Consider the following 16,839-nt stretch of genomic DNA (forward strand, 5'->3'; position numbering starts at 1 on the left):
AATAACGATCCACTCTTTCCTGTGAGAGAACAGTGTCATGATATGACTTAGATCTGAGGTTTGAAGATGTTTCCCCTTCAGGGAACCCTCTCTGTGCCACCAGCTAGTCTGCTGTGGGACTCTGCAGGACTGCTGTGAAACTTCTGTGCATGACAGACGATTCTGGGGAGCACCAGCACAAATGATATTGCATGTCATCATTTCCCCCAGATGAACACAGAGTGCACTGCCCAGTATTGCAGGGAAGGATTGGCAGTGGTGAGCAACCTAACTTTTAGGAAAGCTTGTCTACCATGATAGATCTTTTCATTCAAGAACCCTTTGTGAGCCTCCAGTAACACCTGAAGAAACTGTAATACATTGTGGTATGAAAAGAAGTATGCAGTGGGCACATTTTGGCATCTGTGGGCAGGACCTCTGTTTTTAAAAATTATTATTATTGTTGTTGCTGTTATTATTATCATTATTATTCGGTGCCTAGATGCTTCAGGCATTTCATAAATATTTTGTATCATTAATGTCTGCTCCAAATACCTTAGAAAAAGCTACTCTAAAGCGTATATCAGTTTACAGCCTTAAAATGTGTACAACGCATCGTCTTAAGGGGAAAACATCAGGAAGCATAGGCAACATTATTTATTTATTCCATTATTTACAGCATTTTTACCCTGCTCTTCATCCAAAAAATGCTCCCTGAGCGGCTTTGTATCATGGAAACTGGCATGTCTTAAACGCTTGAGCCCTGATGATGAGCCAGATGGTTTTGGGTAAAGTACAACTCATTGGCCTAAATCACTTTTTACAATAGGAAATAACTGAGTTATTAAATAATGGACCGATTGTCTTGGCCCAATAAATCTGTGATGGGGGGGAGTGTCAGAGGCTAGGGGAATTAAGGGGAATTAACTTAGGTTAGTCAAGGCTTTAGATTTGGTTGCAGGAGGAAGGATAGAGGTTGTAATTTCCACCAGATTAAAAACAGAAATCACCTTTCTTTGCTTTCCTTGTGTATCCAATACTGACAGCAGAGACCCACTAGAGATACAATCATGGTGGAACTCTACTGTGGTTCAGAAATCATTGTCTTTTTATCTTTCTGTAATGGTGCTTTCAACTAGTATTAAATTTACCTTAAATTTATCCCCAGTACTCTTTTGCTCATTGGGAATAAACTGCCCAAGTGGATCTGTGGTTTTCTGCAGAGCTTCAGGTGATGAGACAGGCCAGGGGAAGGCTAGAGCGTGTTTGGCATAGGACAGTGAAACCAGCAAAAAAGGCTTCCTTTGCTGACTCCATTACATCTGCAAGTAGCTGTCCAATGAAGCTTTTTTGAATGGTACGATGCTTAATGTCATCTGCCCCCAACAAATAGTATGCTGGTACCCTCAGAGGCCTGCTGTGACAAATTTGGTATGCACTTTGAGGACATCACTTATCTCTGTAGCAAACTGAATGCGAAGATTGAGATAGGTCCCGATGAGTTGTCCAACGCACCATCTTATCCAGCTTTGTGGGATCAATTTCAGTTGATAAGGCCTGAGTATGAGGACAAGACATTTCCAGTGATGAGTACAACTATGCACCCTCTCAACCCTTGCCCATCTTGGTTTATGAGGCCTAGCCGGGGAGGGTCGGCTAGGTGGGTCCAAGGAGTGGTTAATGTATATTTATGTGAGGGGGTGGTGCTGATTGCCTTTAAAGAGGCAATTTTGCAACCACTCCTGAAAAAGCTCTCTCTGGACCCAGAGGTTTATGACAATGACCGTCCAGTATTCATAACTTTAATACCCCCTTTTGGGGCACGGCGCTCAAGAGGGTGGTGGCAGCACAGCTGCAGAAGCTCTTGGAGGATGTGACGCATCTAGACCCATTCCAGTCTGGGTTCACACATGGTTTTGGAACAGAATCGGCCTTGGTTGCCCTGATGGAGGACTTTTATCAGGAGAGGGACAGGGGGAATGTTCCCTGTGGCTTTCCTTGATCTCTCAGTGACTTTTGATACCATCTACCATGGCATCCTCCTGGACCGGCTCCATCATGTTGGAGTAGGGGCCACTGTACTGCAGTGGTTCAGCTTCTACTTGCACGTTAAGTTCCAAAGAATGTCAATAGAGGACTGTGTCTCAGCCCCTTGGCAATTGTGCTGTGGGATGCTACAGGGCATGATCCTGTCACCAATGCTTTTTAACATCTATATGAAATCATTTGGTGTGGTCATGAGAGGATCTGAGGTGAGGTGTCATCAGTATGCAGATGACACCTGGCTCCATTTCTCTGTTACATCTGATCTAGGTGTGGCTGTGCATGGCCTGGACCGGATCCTGGATACAGTGGTGGGCTGGATGAGGGTCAGCCAACTGAAATGGAATCCTAGTCAGTCATAAGCTATGTGGGTGGGCAGTTCCCAGGTCTAGGAGTTGGGTAATTTACCTGTCCTGGATAGTCTTGCACTACTTCTACAATGTAGAGTCAACAGGGACATAGTCTGGGGACACTCTTGGACTCACCTCTGTCACTTGAGGCCCACATATACTTATTATCAGCAGTTCTCAACCATGCACCCCCAGATTTTACTGGACTACAACACCCATCACCCCGACTATGGATCCTGCTTGCTGGGAATGATGGGATTTGTACTCCAGCAACATCCGGGACACATGTTTGGGGACCACTACACTAAACCATAGTTCAGCATGACATTAATAAGCCTAGCCTTCTCTGGACTCATGTGCTCCCTCTCCCCCATGGATGGGAGAAAGAGTTCAGAAGGTTTTGCTTCTGATTTCCCTTAAACTCTGCTTGTCATTGGGTCCAAAACCCTGGGGATTGTGGTTTAATGCTAACTATAGCGTCAAACAAGCTAACTTTAAATAATTGCTCACCTAGCTAGGTTCTTGAAACTAACTATAGTTAAATGTTAAGCCACAATCCCTGGAGGTTCAGATGCAATGACAAGTTCCGTTTAAGGGAAAGCAGAAGCGAATTCCTCCTGACGGCCGCACAGGAGGAGCAAGTAATTCTGGGAGGAGGCTAGGCTTGTTCACATCATGCTAAACTATTGTTTGAATATGACCTCCAAACTATGGTCCATTTTGATTCAGATGAAATACTGGATCACAGCCTTGGGTTTAAAAACCCCCCCAACAACAAGAGGAGAACTCACCTGCTGTTTGTGGTAGAATGCATCATCTGAGAAGGAGCAAAAACATTCCCCCCACGCAATCCAGAACTCCAAAACAGAGAACAAAATCTAGTAACCATTTATGCCAGGGTAAATGAGGGTTGCCGAATTTCCCTTTTTTAAAGACAGCAATTCCTGAATGATTGGTCATGGGGTGAGACTTATGGGTGAGTCACTAGACTATTAGCTGTGGGTGTTGGAAGTATCATAGCAAAAATGACTGCAAGAGTTTCAGATTTTCAGATGGCCCCTGAACTAGGTCAAAATTCTGTTGATCTTCACTGCCCTATCTTGTTTCAGGTTAAAACTATCTGTCACACAAGCCAGGATCCAGGCTTTAAAAAACAAACTAACTAAAATCCAACAGATATACCTAACTTGTATAAAAACACATCTTTTTGACATTTCTGTCTGGTGGTTCTAGCACTAAATGAATCATGGTGGACAAGAACTTCAACAGCAAATCAAAGAATACTACCTGCAGAAAGCTTGTAACTGTTATGCCTTAGCAGGAACATCAGAGCTATCATGATCTACTTGGTTTACAACTACACTTTAGCACAGGCTGTGAAAAAAGAGAGAGATAAAGTGATACAGAGGGCAAGGGTTTTCAAATAGCAAGTATTATGTGTCCCTATCGTCAGCTTATTCAGAAAGCAACAGTAAACATCTCCTCTAGAAATGTCACAATACAAGAGCAAGATATGAAGGAAGGAATAATGCCCTGTTCTGACAAGGAAGATTAAAGAAGTAGTCAGAGTTCACTTAACTTTGTTAAAAAAAAAAAAAAAAGTTTCTACAAAAATAAGAGTAAACAGGGAGGGCAGGCCATAAACTGTTTTGTATTAAGAAACCCCAAGGAAAGTCAATGTTTCCAGCAGCGGAAAAAGGCAAAGCCGGAACATAGCCTGCAGTAGTTCAAATACTATGGCTGTCAATACTTGGGAAATGAATTCTCCCCTTTTTCTTCTCTGTAACAAAATATGCAGAGTGTTAGAGCCAGCCCATATCCTCCTGCAGCAGCATGCGAATCACTTCTTCCCATATTTCCTCTGGTAAAGCAGGAACCATATGGATAGAGCCAATGATATTATTGTTCCTTACCATGCAAAGAGCAGTTGCCTGAGAAGGAGCCATGTCATTCGTCCTGCCCATGTGGTTCCTGCAGTCATACTTTTCCACAGAGGTGCAGAACCTCTTCCAGCCCAAGGGCCACATTCCATTCCAGAGAAGCTTTTAGAGGCTGCATTCTAGTGGTGGGAGGGGCCAAAAGCAGAAGGGGGTGTGGCCAAAATACCAGCATATCTTACTTAAAGCTCTTCCTGCCAGTAACTAAGCCTTAGGAGAGGAGATTTCAACCTCTTAGAATGGGGAAAAAAGTGCACAAAAGTGTTGGATTGGGGGGACGCGGGATCAAGTCCCCACTTGGCCATGAAACTCACTGGATGACTTTGGGCCAATGGTTGATTCTCAGCCTAACCTACCTCACAGGATTGTTGTGAGGATAAAATGGAGAGGAGGGGAATTATGTACACTACCTTGAGCTGTTTGGAGGAAAAGGCAGCATATAAATATAACAAAAAATAATTAATTAATTAAAATAAAGCTGGGAAGCCACCAAGCAATCAGTGGTTAGGGGAAAGAAGGTGGGGCCAGGGGAAGGGGGTGGCCATCTGAGGAACCCTGGGGGCTGCATTTGCCCCCCAGGCCTGAGCTTCTGCACCCCTGCTTTACCAGAGGAGCATGGGAACAGGATTCCTCATGCCATGGCAGCAACATAATCAGCTTGTCTTCTATTTCAGCTCAGCAACAGGCACCAGCACATTTAATTTAGGAGGTTGTTATAATATATACAACTTATATATATTATAACAAACTTCCCTAACCTGGTACTCTCCAGATGTTTTGGACTACAACTCCCAGCATTCCTGATCATTGGTCATGCTGGCTGTGGCTGATGTGATTTGAAGTCCAAAACAGCTGGAGGTCACCAGGTTGGGGAAGACTGTATTAAAGCCCTTGTGAATTAAATGATATGGTGCCTCTTTTTGAGCATTTTACAGTCCTTGAAGTCAAGACATAAGTTATCGTACCTCAGCTTCGTTTTATTATGAAGTCTCTTGGATGCTGTGAATCATGCAGAATGGGGAAGATGTAGCCATAACTTGTAGCTTCTGCTCAAATGTCCCTTAAACAAAAGCAAACGAGGACACCACTAATGCAGACACGGTGAACATCTCTTCAAGAATGCCCATGCTATTATCCAGACCAGAGGAGCTTTGACCAATCACAACACATTCATGTAGCCTCTGATATGGTCTGGTTAATTGGAACACATCTCACCAATTTTAAAGCATCTTCATTTACTTCCTGTCTCTTTCCAGGCACAATTCAAAATGTTGGTGGCTTTGTTATCTAAAAGACCACATGCTCCCACGTGAATATGCCTGCCAGTTAAGTTATCATTGGAAGTCTGTCTGTAGGTGCCCCTGCCATCAGAGGTTAAGTGGGTGCCCTCCCAGCACCTGGTCTAATGAATTTTAGGTGCCAAGCCAAAACCATTTTATCTGCTTAAGCTTTTGAATGATTATCATGTTGCTGCTAGCTGAGGTTTTTGCTTCTGTCCCCCCCCCCCGCTTTTTAACTGCTGTTTATTGTTTCATGGTTGTAATGTTTGTAGTGATTGTTTGTTATCATTATTTTACCTACATTGTAAGCTGCCTTGAAAATTTGTATTATAAAGGTGGGAGATTAGATAAATAGGTGCTCTGCTCTCTGAAGAGACCAGTGAGGGGGGATTTATGCTAAAGAGGATGGATGACTTCACAGTTTGTCCATTATATTGGTTTTAATCGATGACCTTGAGAGCCAGACCACCTCACTGGGGCAGCCACTCCTATACAGTGACCCTGTCTTCATCTGTTGGGAAGTCTCTGCCTTCTTATGATCTAGCAGTGCCTTCCTACTCACACAGGAGAGCATGTATTTCCTCAAACTAGAATGGATTAGAATAAAACGGATTTACTTGAAGCCATATTGAAGGAGTAGCTCACTGCACCCTAGACATTAAGGTATTTTTCTGTTTCTCTCCACCTTTTGCATTTTAATTATGAAAGCCAAACTTCAAGAGAATCTGTTGCTTAACCTGTTGGCATCCTTCTCATCCAACAAGCTGTTGCCCAGTAAAGCAAATCTCAAATTTGCCTGAGGTGCCTTGAAACACTTTGAGCCTAACAGCTGACAGGAGCATTGCTGGCTGAGTCTTAATCCTATGCAATAACTTGGGAGTAAGCCCCATTGAACATATTGGGACTTACTTGTGAGTAGACCTGGGAATGTCAAAGGGTCCCCAGTGCTGCAAACTGGCAACCATACTGTCATGTTGCGCTAGAGGTCGCTTACGCTAGTGCAACGTAATTTACATTAGTGCTAATGTAAATAAATAAGTAATAAATAAAATATATAATGTCAACTTGAATACTGCCCATTACATTTATAACAGATAAAAAACCTAATTAAAATGAAGGGGATGGCAGTTGTTTAGCTCATTTGAAGGTAATATAGGTTCATCATATATCTAATGTATAAGACATTCATAGAAAGTCTGAGTTATTTGATGATGCCTTTCCACAGTGATCCATGTGTGTCAGGAGCATCAAAGCAATGTCTCTTATTTCCAGATGTAATAAAACAGTACAAAATTTCCAGATTTTGTACTCAAAATTTCCAGAGATTTGTCAGCATCCTTGTTACCGCCTGCTGTTTTTATTTGTTTATCTCTCTTTTCTGCAAATGGTGGAGGATCAGCCTAGCAGTTGCGCTGTTCTCCAGGGGGAGGAGGGCCTCAGAAGTGGAACAGAGGAAGCTGCCTTATACCGACTCAGACCACTGGCACTGTCAACACTGCCTGGCAGCAGCTCTCCTGGGTTTCAGGCAGGATTCTTTCCTAGCCCCACCTGGAGATACTGGGGATTGAACCTAGTATTTTCTGCATGCAAAGTAGGTGCTCTGCCACTTAGCTATGGCCCCTCCCATTGCAGTCCCAAGGTCACCCAGTGATCTTCATGGCTGACCCTTGAATAAGACATGGTTGGACATGCCCCCCCCCTCAGTGAGTCTACCTTCTCATCACCATTGTCACCAGTTCCTATTGCACCTCATGCTCTTTCTCATCATTGCTATCCCTTGTTTGCTTGACAGGCAGACAGCCAGAGCATCTACTGCTCCTCCTTCTCACAGCCACCAGAGTCTGGCTAGGGTGAGAGGAAGGTGAATGTGCAGGTTGCAATGGTGTAGGGGAGGACAACTCCAAGGGGTTCTTGTCAATGGGCCCTCAATGGGTCCCCAACCATACCTACCTTTGACGCCAGCCCTGCTTCTGGCTTTCCCATGGGCAGCTGGTTGGCTCTTATGTGAACAGAATGCAGGACTAGACAGACCCTTGGTCTTCTTACATTATACACATTCAGTCCATGCATGAGCCCCATCCTTATCTGGCATTCATGCATGAGACTTTATACAGAGGCCTATATGTGTAAAGTTCAACACTCTTATCTCAACCCCACGATGACCGCACCAGTACAGATCATGTGGATTAGACTTGCATACGTTGGGCTCTATACATATAGGCCCCTGTGCACATGCTGAATGCAATGCCCAAACATTAGGTGGGGGTAGTCTGGCCTTATCCCAATCCCCCACCATGTGTACAGATTGAAGGCTGCATCAGGTTGTCAGTATGTCAGTTGGCTTTCTCCTAATTTTCTGGTAGCCATATTGCAATCATAGCTCCTCTTTAAGAGAAGCAGCACATATAACAACTGACAAATTCTGGAGGTGATATTTTTTGGGAGGGAATTACTAGAAAACCAGGAAGAGGAAGTTAAATTGATAAGACATCAAGCCATTCTTAAAAAGAGTGTTAAACAAGCATACAGACACAATGATTCAAAGCAGAGCTTTCAACTGTTGAGATCCTGAAGCCGTCACCGGCACTCTGCCGTCACATTCTTAAGTGTGACAGAGGAACATTTTGGCTACTATACGTGCTTGCAATTCTTTTAAATGTAAGAAGGAAAGCTCGACCCCACCAAATAAATTGCTTCATTGACTAGGAAGTAATTCAGTCTATCAATTTCACTTAGAAACTCCAAGCACAAAAAACATAGCATGAACAAAAAGTTCTGTAGTATCTGCCACCTTTTCGGTAGCCCATCAGAAAAGCTGCAAGAGACATGGAATCCCACATACTTTGCAACTCAAACTGGCTGCTATCTAAGGTGTAGACATCTGCCAACCAGTGAAAAACTATCAGCCGTCTGACTGACTTTTTGTCTGAATCATCAGATACCTTTCCTTTTCCATACACTTTTTGTTTTTAAAAAAGAAACATTCCAGATGAGCAGACTACTACGGCATGGAACAACATGGGTAACATAGGATAGATTTAAGAGAAAGCAGAATCCTTTCTGGAAATATCAGAAAACTGGGAGCTAGCAAAAGATTTCAGAGGCCCAAAAGGATTTGTTTAGTTGTGTTTTTAAATGTACTTCTAAGGCAGGCTACTATAATTTTGGCTAGAGAATAAGTAAATTTGCTACTTATGTTTCCATCTGTTTAAATGCTTAGTGTGATATCCGATATACTCTTTTGCCCTTAATGTCTTCAAGATTGTGCTCTCCCAAAATCCAGAGCTGCAAAATCAATTGAGTTAGGAAGTATATAACTTTGCATGGCAGAATATGATGAAGAAGTTCTACTGGACCACTAGCTCTACAATGTTGCTTAAATTCAGATGCTCAATTTAACAGATAGTGTTATGAGAAATGGTAAAGATTTCATGAAATCAGGAGTCCATATATAAATGAATACGCTGCTATTAACTGAACCTGACTTTCGTTTTTCTTAGAACAAGATAGTCAGGTCACCTCCAGCCACCCCCAGGCAGTAGCATATAAAGAACTCCTTTGGGAACAAGTTTTACCTAGAGTTTTCATTTGCCCAGCTGTTTCCCTCATTATGTTACTGGCCTGTCAAGAAAGGCAAATTCAGGGTTATTCCAATGGTACCAAACGCCTCATTAAAACAACAACACACAAACGCCTTCATTTTACTGTTTTACAGAACATCATTTTAAGGCACGTCAGGAGCCCATAGGGAAAGAAAGCATGATTCATAAAAATGTTATAGGTAGGCTTCTTGAAGATACTTTTTAAAAATAGGAATGCAAGATGTTATACAATGACAATTTACAAGCAATGGTTCAAATGATGGTTTTTATTATTCAGAAGTCAGCATTTAATTTTTTACTTAGATAGGGGTGTCGTCCCCCCCCCCCCCGCAAGTCCATATCCCTCTTAAAATATGAGTATGGGGGAAACTGTTTTGGGCTACCATAAGAACCTAAGTTCCATTTATTTACTTACTTCATTTTTATTCCACTTTCCAGACTATCATTATCAGACAACAATGTGCTCAAAGCAATACACATCAATAAAAAAAGAGAGAGGCCCTGGCATTATGCTTACAAATGAAAACGACAAGACACGCAAGAGAAGGGGTGTCGAGGGAAAAGGAAGAGGATGGGGATCAGTTTTTCAAGGGCAGACCAAGGTGGTGAGCTATAAGTGGGCATTTCGATGCATGTCAGAGCAGATCATCTGTCATATTATCTCGTCATATGTCCATTCTAAGGTTGGTGGATCCAAGTTAGCCCCTGATGCTTCAGTAAAATTAAATTCACCAGAACGGTAACATGCTCCTTCACCCCAGTCACCCTATGTGACTTCAAAAATATAGCTTATACCTTCTCCCAAAACTATTGGGAGAGTGATTCTCCACTGAACAAAGACAATTCTATTTATGGTATTCTGAGCCATTTCAAGGCTCTATATTTTCCCCTTTATTATAAACGCTTACAACTCAATTTCATTTATCGAGAGGGTATTATTCATTCAAAAAGGAGCTTTACAGTCTAGAGAGTTATTCTATCTTCATGGTCACTGTCTGTGGCATATGCTTTGGCACTAAATGGTATCTGGTTGTAAGATAATTCTGACTGTATACACCGTAGACAGGTGATCAGTGGTTGCCAATGTACTGACATATAGTTTGAGAGAATCTCTGAACCAGGGCATATGCCACAACATACATAAGCTAAGAATTTCCCTTAATAGTTCCTATCTATCAGGAAAAGAAAGGAAATATCTCCCTTCACGCCTCTTAAGCCTACCTATTTGGGTTGTGAGGTAGCGTCAATAACTCATTTCCACAAGTTCCTCTGCCTATGAGCTGGGATGTCTTGCCTGATGGGTGGTCATACCTGATTGGTGGATTCTCTTCCCTCTGCCAGTCCCCCTGCTCCAGAGCCTACAAGGGACAGAACAGCCTTCCCCAACCTGGGTCCCTCCAGATGTGTTGGATAACAACTCCCATCACCCCTAGCCATCATAGCCAATGGTGAGGGATGATTAGAGCTGTTATAGCCCAAAACATCTGGAGGGATCCAGGTTAGGAAAGGCTGGTGATAAAAGATGGGGCTTTTTGCCTACAAAATGTGTCACACTTTTGTTATCTCAGATCATTGTGGGTGACCCTTGCTTCAGGCAAGGAAGTTCTGGAACATCTCTGTAAGACTGTCTAGTGCAGGCTAGACAGAGAGAAATGTTTTTTAATTTCTTTTCAGGGGCTACCCAATTTCTCCCTCAACCCTCGTCCTTAATCTTAACAAAGCTTCTTAATTGGAACCTGGGGTTTGATGTCATACTTTGATAGCCGAAGGATCTCTGCTACATGCTTTACTCAAAGGAAGACATGGGGAAAACAGGTGAGCTTGCTCACTGGTGACTTAGGAGTTTAGCTGGTAGTTACCACCTTCCTAGGTAAAACCTGCAGATTTCGGGTTGCTACACACCCTAGTTCTAGGGTTGAAAAGAGGAGTGATGGCAACAATAAGTTGGGGAAGTGCTACATGCCTTGCAGGACAGTTGTGTGCTCTATGTTCTCCACAGGGCCTTCCAGGATCTCTAACAAATCTAATATCTTTGTTTCTCATGCATTGTTAGGAGCATCTGTTGTCACTTCCAATGTACACACAACTGGTTGGCCACTGTGTAACAGAATGCTGGAGTAGATGGACCCTTGGTCTGATCTAGCATGGCTCTCCTTGTGTTCTTAACTTATTGAAAACAGAAGACACCCATTATTGTTTTTACACTATCTGTGGGAGTTGTGCCCTCCACATGTTTTGGCTGACCATGTTGGGGAAGGCTGATGTAAGGTTTCAGGACAGTACCACTCCCCACCCAAATGTGGGTGTAGAGATTATGAGAATAGAAGTTCCCCCCAAAGTAACTCTGCCACCCCCGTCACTCATACAAGTGATTCCCACTTCCTTCCACTCACTGGAAATATAAGTGACCCCTTCCTTCAGGTTGTGGGTAACTCTCTTCCTGACAAGATTTCTTATCTGAACAGCTGCTAGGCCAAACCTTTGAAGGCAACCACTGAGCTCCATAAGCCTTGCCTCAAGTAAGCATGTACAGAATCACAGTGGCCTAAAGATTTTGTTGGAGCAATGAGCAGTGCTCGAACTCAGGAGGGAAAAGATAGCTAAGAGGGCTGTTGCTAAAGTTATGAGCTGGGTTCCCTCTGGCCCCCCACTCATCAATAATTGAGGCACTGTCCCTGAGACTGCATGCATTTTATCCTCAAATGCTACCTGTGGCACAGAAAACCTTACAGCAGCAGTACTTGTGTGTTGGTACAGTAGTGACTTGTTTATATGAACCGTGAACCTTATAGCCTTTTTCAGATATTCAATATCTGTGGGTAATTAATGCACATCAGAGGAGGAAGCCATATGTGCATGGACCTTCTACAGATGAACACATGTAGACCAGGGTAGTAGCCTGCTATCCCACATGTGCTACTGAACAACTGAAAAGGGCTTAATGCTCCCTCATAAAGAACGTTTTGGGATACCTGATCTATTATTTTTGTCTCATACCAGAACAGAACTCTGTCATTGCCTTCTGGGTTCATTTCATAGCCACCATTAAGAAAACCTAGACCACATTCCAACCTGAAGCCTCAATATATCTTTTCTCTCAACTATATACTTAAAACATCATAAGATGACTTAAAAAAAAACCTAACAGCCATGTTAATTGGAGTGTGGATCCCGAACACTCATCTCAATGCTTACTAGGGTAGGTAATGGGGAGGGAAATGAATATGAAATGAATGAAGACAGATATCCCCCCATTCCCACTCCCCCAATACTACATCTATTGTCTCTTCATACTATAGGATGCAGCTGTCATTCTCTCAGCACATTATCAGCATTTAATGCCGAAACTTTGCAGCAGAAATGTTTACTTCCTGCAACACATCTGCACTAACTCACTCACACCTATCCAGAATAAAAAGCAAATGAGGACAGCATTTATTGGTTTTGAGGGAGGAGTAAGTAGTGTGGCCTAGGAGAAAAGTTATGCTTATTTGCTGCCCCATACCTACATATATTATGAATGATGGCCATGGAATAACCCACACACTTTATGAGGCTAGGTTTTAAAATGTTGTATGCTGCCGTGAGCCTTGTGGGCTAGAAAGACACCAAAACAGTAAGGCAGCTTTCCTCAGGCTGGTGCTCTCCAGATGCTGGACTTCAACTCCTATCAGGCCAAGGTTGCATGGCCAATAGTCAGGAAACCTGGGAGTTGTGCCCTCCAGATGTTTTGGCCGACCACGTTGGGGAAGGCTGATGTAATGTATCAGGACAGTACTATTCCCCACCCAAAGATGTGTGTAGAGATTATAATGAGAATAGAGGTTCCCCGCATAGTAACTCTGCCACCCCTGTCACTTATACAAGTGATTCCCACTTCCTTCCACTCACTGGAAATATAAGTGACCGCTTCCTTCAGGTTGTGGGTAACTCTCTTCCTGACAAGATTTCTTATCTGAACAGCTGCTAGGACAGTGTTGCCAGATGTTCAAGAATTCTCATATTTGTGCAAGAATCAAGTGCCTTTGTGTACGGTATGAGAACTGAAGCTTGTGCAGTGCAGCACTAGCTTCAACACCAGTGTATCCATTCCTGGCACGTCCAGTGAGTCTCGAGCAAAACAGTGCGGGGGCAGAAGTGAGGTTTTTCCAGCTCTAGTACAGTTGTTGCTACAACCAACTGTAGCAGAATATGGGGGGAAAGAACTTCCTTCCCTCTCATTTTGTCTAGGCTGGTGTTCTCTCCCCCTCATCACCCCATACATGAGTTCTGTAGAGCTGAGCTGAAATCCCCTTCCCTTCATTTCGCCATCCTTTTGTGGGCAGCAAAATAAGGGGCATTTGAGTAATTTTTACAGGGAGTGAGATGAAATGCGGGTGAAAGGAGGGCTTACTCAGGTGTGGCAAGACGATTGCCTGGCACTTGGCAGTCAGGAAGAGCTCTTTTTGCTGCTACCACAAAACCAAAAGAAACAACAACAAAGGCCTACCCCCAATTTTCAACTAGAAGTTTATACTGGAGAACTTTCTGCTCAGCACTAGCCCTGAGGTTCTTTGATAGAAGGATTCTACACTGATAATCTGACAACACTAACCGAGGGGCTGTTCTGCGTCATACACCCTTGCTAAAGGATATCTGAATTTCCTCCTCATGAAGTGGTCTTCATTGTTTCCAATTCTCCTCAAAACAGAACACAGTCCATGTTTAAACTACACTGTAAATATTACAGGGATGGGATTTTCCTATGGATATTGTTAGGGGACCTATACTTGCCCTCCAGATGAATATCCTGCTGTTGAGCGCCTTTATCTCTCCTTTCCTATAAATCATTTGGAAAACAAAGACTGGGAAAATTGTCCTCCAGGTCTGTCATTCTCCCTGCATCCAAGTCCTATAAGATGAAAACTGAAATCTCATCGGAAAACATAGCTATTATTTAGCATCAACAGTATATCATGTAGTACTCCATGCAGAAGTGGCATACCGCCTGCTCTGAACATTGGTATATCATAGCACAACGTGTGTTCTGCACAAAAACTTAGGAAGCTGCCTTCTGTCAAGTTATCTAGCTCAGTTGTGTCTAGGTAATCAACCTTCCCAAAATTTGTTCGGCCATGCTGGCTGGGAGTTGCACTCCAACACATCTGGAGGGATGCAGGTTGGTCTGCTCTCACTGGCAATGGCTCTCCAGGGTTTCAGACAGGGGGTGTACACATGGCCAGACACGTACAAATGAACCAGGACCATAAACCAGCTTTAAACCAGTGTTTGTTGTTGGCTTATGAATTTTGACATGTTCCAGCACAATAAACCACAATCCGAGGTTCGGATATCAAGCCTAAGCTATCTTTGCCTAGTTTGTTTACTTGCTTGTGCAAAAGGAAGAGCAAAGCCCAAACAAACTGGCTACATGCACAAGTACACTGCCTGTTCAGATGTGGTTTGCTAAGCCAGATTGTTTGGTTTTTTATTACAGTTATATGCGAACACAGCCATAGTCTATTCTTTAGATTTGCAGGTCCATGTTGGATTAGAAATGCAACCAGTGGTCTAGTGAAGCCAGGGCTTACAGGGACACAGCACTGACACTTTTTGATTAGCAGAGATAAATGATGCAATCTGCCCCCCTCCCATTCCCTGTTCCCTCTGAGCTTAGCTGCAATCCTCACAGTAGCAGGATTTAGATTAGATTTAGAAATATATTTCTCCTGTAACAATATATTGTTCCCTGTTGTAATGGAAAGTATTTTGGGGTGGCTTGGTCTTGAATGGGCAATGAAGACCCATTAGCTTTCCAAAAGTTAATTTTGCTCTTGGATAGAGATGAAAACTGTTAGAGCTGGTTTGTGGCTATGGAACAACACAGCTGCCTGAATTTTTGGACTCTCCCTGGGGCTGTGGCTATGGGGACTGTCTTGATGAGTACCTGCACTTCAAAATTCAGCACTACCCCAGTGGATGCAACTCGCTGGCAAGATATGTCAAAATATATTTGCTTACACCAACCCCTCCCCCCTGCAAAGACTAGGCAAGAGGTATGCGTGTTAATAGGGGGAAGTCAGAGACCTTTTTCACCCATTCAGTGAATGTGTGGCGGGGGGAGGTGCACAGGACAGACACAGTCATGCAGCAGGGTCAAGCAATCTGCTTCGGGAAGCACCATGATGGCAGGAAATCAAGGATGGCAGGAATAGCGTAGCAGGACTTTAGGAGTGATGGCCCCATCAGGGGTAGTTGGAGTCTGTTTTGGGCAGCAAACCATCACATCTGGCACTGGGGGAGCCATAGTGATTTGATGTTGTGGAAACAGCCTCCTGCGTACAAGCTGTACATAGGTAAGGTCTAAGATCAGGGACCTCACAAGAGGTGAGGTCGCAATCGCATATACAAATCCTATGCTATACACAGAGGGGTCTGTGTCCAGCCTTCTATGCATAGGTCGGGAGCGGGGACTGCAGGCACTCTCCTGCTCCTCTTCCCTGTGTGCTCAGTGAAGGTGTGGAGAGGACAAAATATACGCATTCTAAAGTGTGGCGGATGCAGTTTGAGAAGACATCTTGGCTACAGTCCAAGGCGCTTCTTTTCGGGACAGAGACTGGGCGCTTCAGCTACGGGAAGAAGGTGGAAGAGTGCGAGGCTCAAACTGTGGCAGCTCTGGTTGAAAGGCGGAGGCAGCAGATGCCTGAAAAGGCCACTTTCTCCCTGAAACCCCGGAGAGTGGCTGCCAGCCACAGCAGCTAGATGGACAAACTGCCTGACCTGGTATAAGGCACCTTCCCACGTTCCTGGAGCGTATGGCGGGGGGGGGGGGGGCTTCCAGACGGAGGGCTCCTACCGCTAACAGTCAACAAGCGTTGTGCAGCGATTCCGTCTTTTCTTCTTTAACCTATTTTTTTTCCTGGTAAGAAGAAGGACGGAAGGCGCAGAGGCAAAGCGCGGGAGGGCCACAAACGGAAGGCGTTGCCGGCGATTGGAAACACCCCCCTCTCTCCGCCCAATACTGCGAAATTCCCTGAACGATTTGCACAGGACGAGCCTTCCGTGGAAGCGCCCTTCGCACGCCTTCGCCCAAACCACGACCAGTGTAGATTCCGGTGGGTGGCACTATTTATAGAAGGGCGCGCGGGGGGGGGGCGCAGGGAATCGAGTGGGTGGCTGGAAGGAGAGCCCCCCCCCCGCTCCCTGGGTCCTCAACCCCCCGTTCTCAGGAGGCGGCAAGGGGCTTTTGGCTCGTCCCCCCCCAACCTCTCTTCATCCCCCGCCGGCAGCGGCGCCGGGCTGCTGGGCGCCGTACTCACCTGCTGGCGCTGGCCGTGGTCGCCCGGCGCGGCGTCGGGCTCGCTGCTCCGCAGCACGGCGATGTGCAAGCTGAGCAGGAGCAGCCCCAGCAGCAGCAGCAGCTCGGCCGCCAGGCGCACCATCCTCCTGCAGCGGGCGGCTTTAGGGCTCCGCGGCGGCGAGCGAGCCGCAGCCGCGGGAGGAGGGGCCGGAGCAGCCGCCTCCGCCGCGGCCGCTAGCGGGGCAGGAGCCGGGCTGCCAGCGCCGCTCTCGGGGTCGCGCGGGCCGGCAGGAGAGGAGGGGCCGCCGCCGCCAGCGCCGCCGCCGCACCGCCGCCACCACGGCGGAGCCACCTCGGGGCGGGGGGAGG

General features: G+C 45.0%; 1 protein-coding gene across 5 annotated transcripts in view; it reads right to left on the reverse strand.

Annotated features, from left to right (window-relative positions):
- Positions 1-16,623, reverse strand: part of ISM1 (isthmin 1) — a 48,595-nt gene extending 31,972 nt beyond the window's left edge. For all 5 annotated transcript variants that reach the window (XR_014786343.1, XR_014786340.1, XR_014786341.1 and 2 more), the window contains exon 1: positions 16,490-16,623. Coding sequence is in view for 2 of the 5 variants with exons in the window: in XM_084824631.1 (XP_084680757.1) it covers positions 16,490-16,612 (123 nt within the window). In the remaining 3 variants the exon portion in view is untranslated. The remainder of the gene's footprint in view (positions 1-16,489) is intronic.
- Between the last annotated feature and the right edge of the window lie 216 nt (positions 16,624-16,839).

Source organism: Heloderma suspectum, chromosome 1 (genome assembly GCF_057233095.1).
Source record: "Heloderma suspectum isolate Gila_16-S chromosome 1, 16-S_ref, whole genome shotgun sequence".
Lineage (NCBI taxonomy): Eukaryota > Metazoa > Chordata > Lepidosauria > Squamata > Helodermatidae > Heloderma > Heloderma suspectum.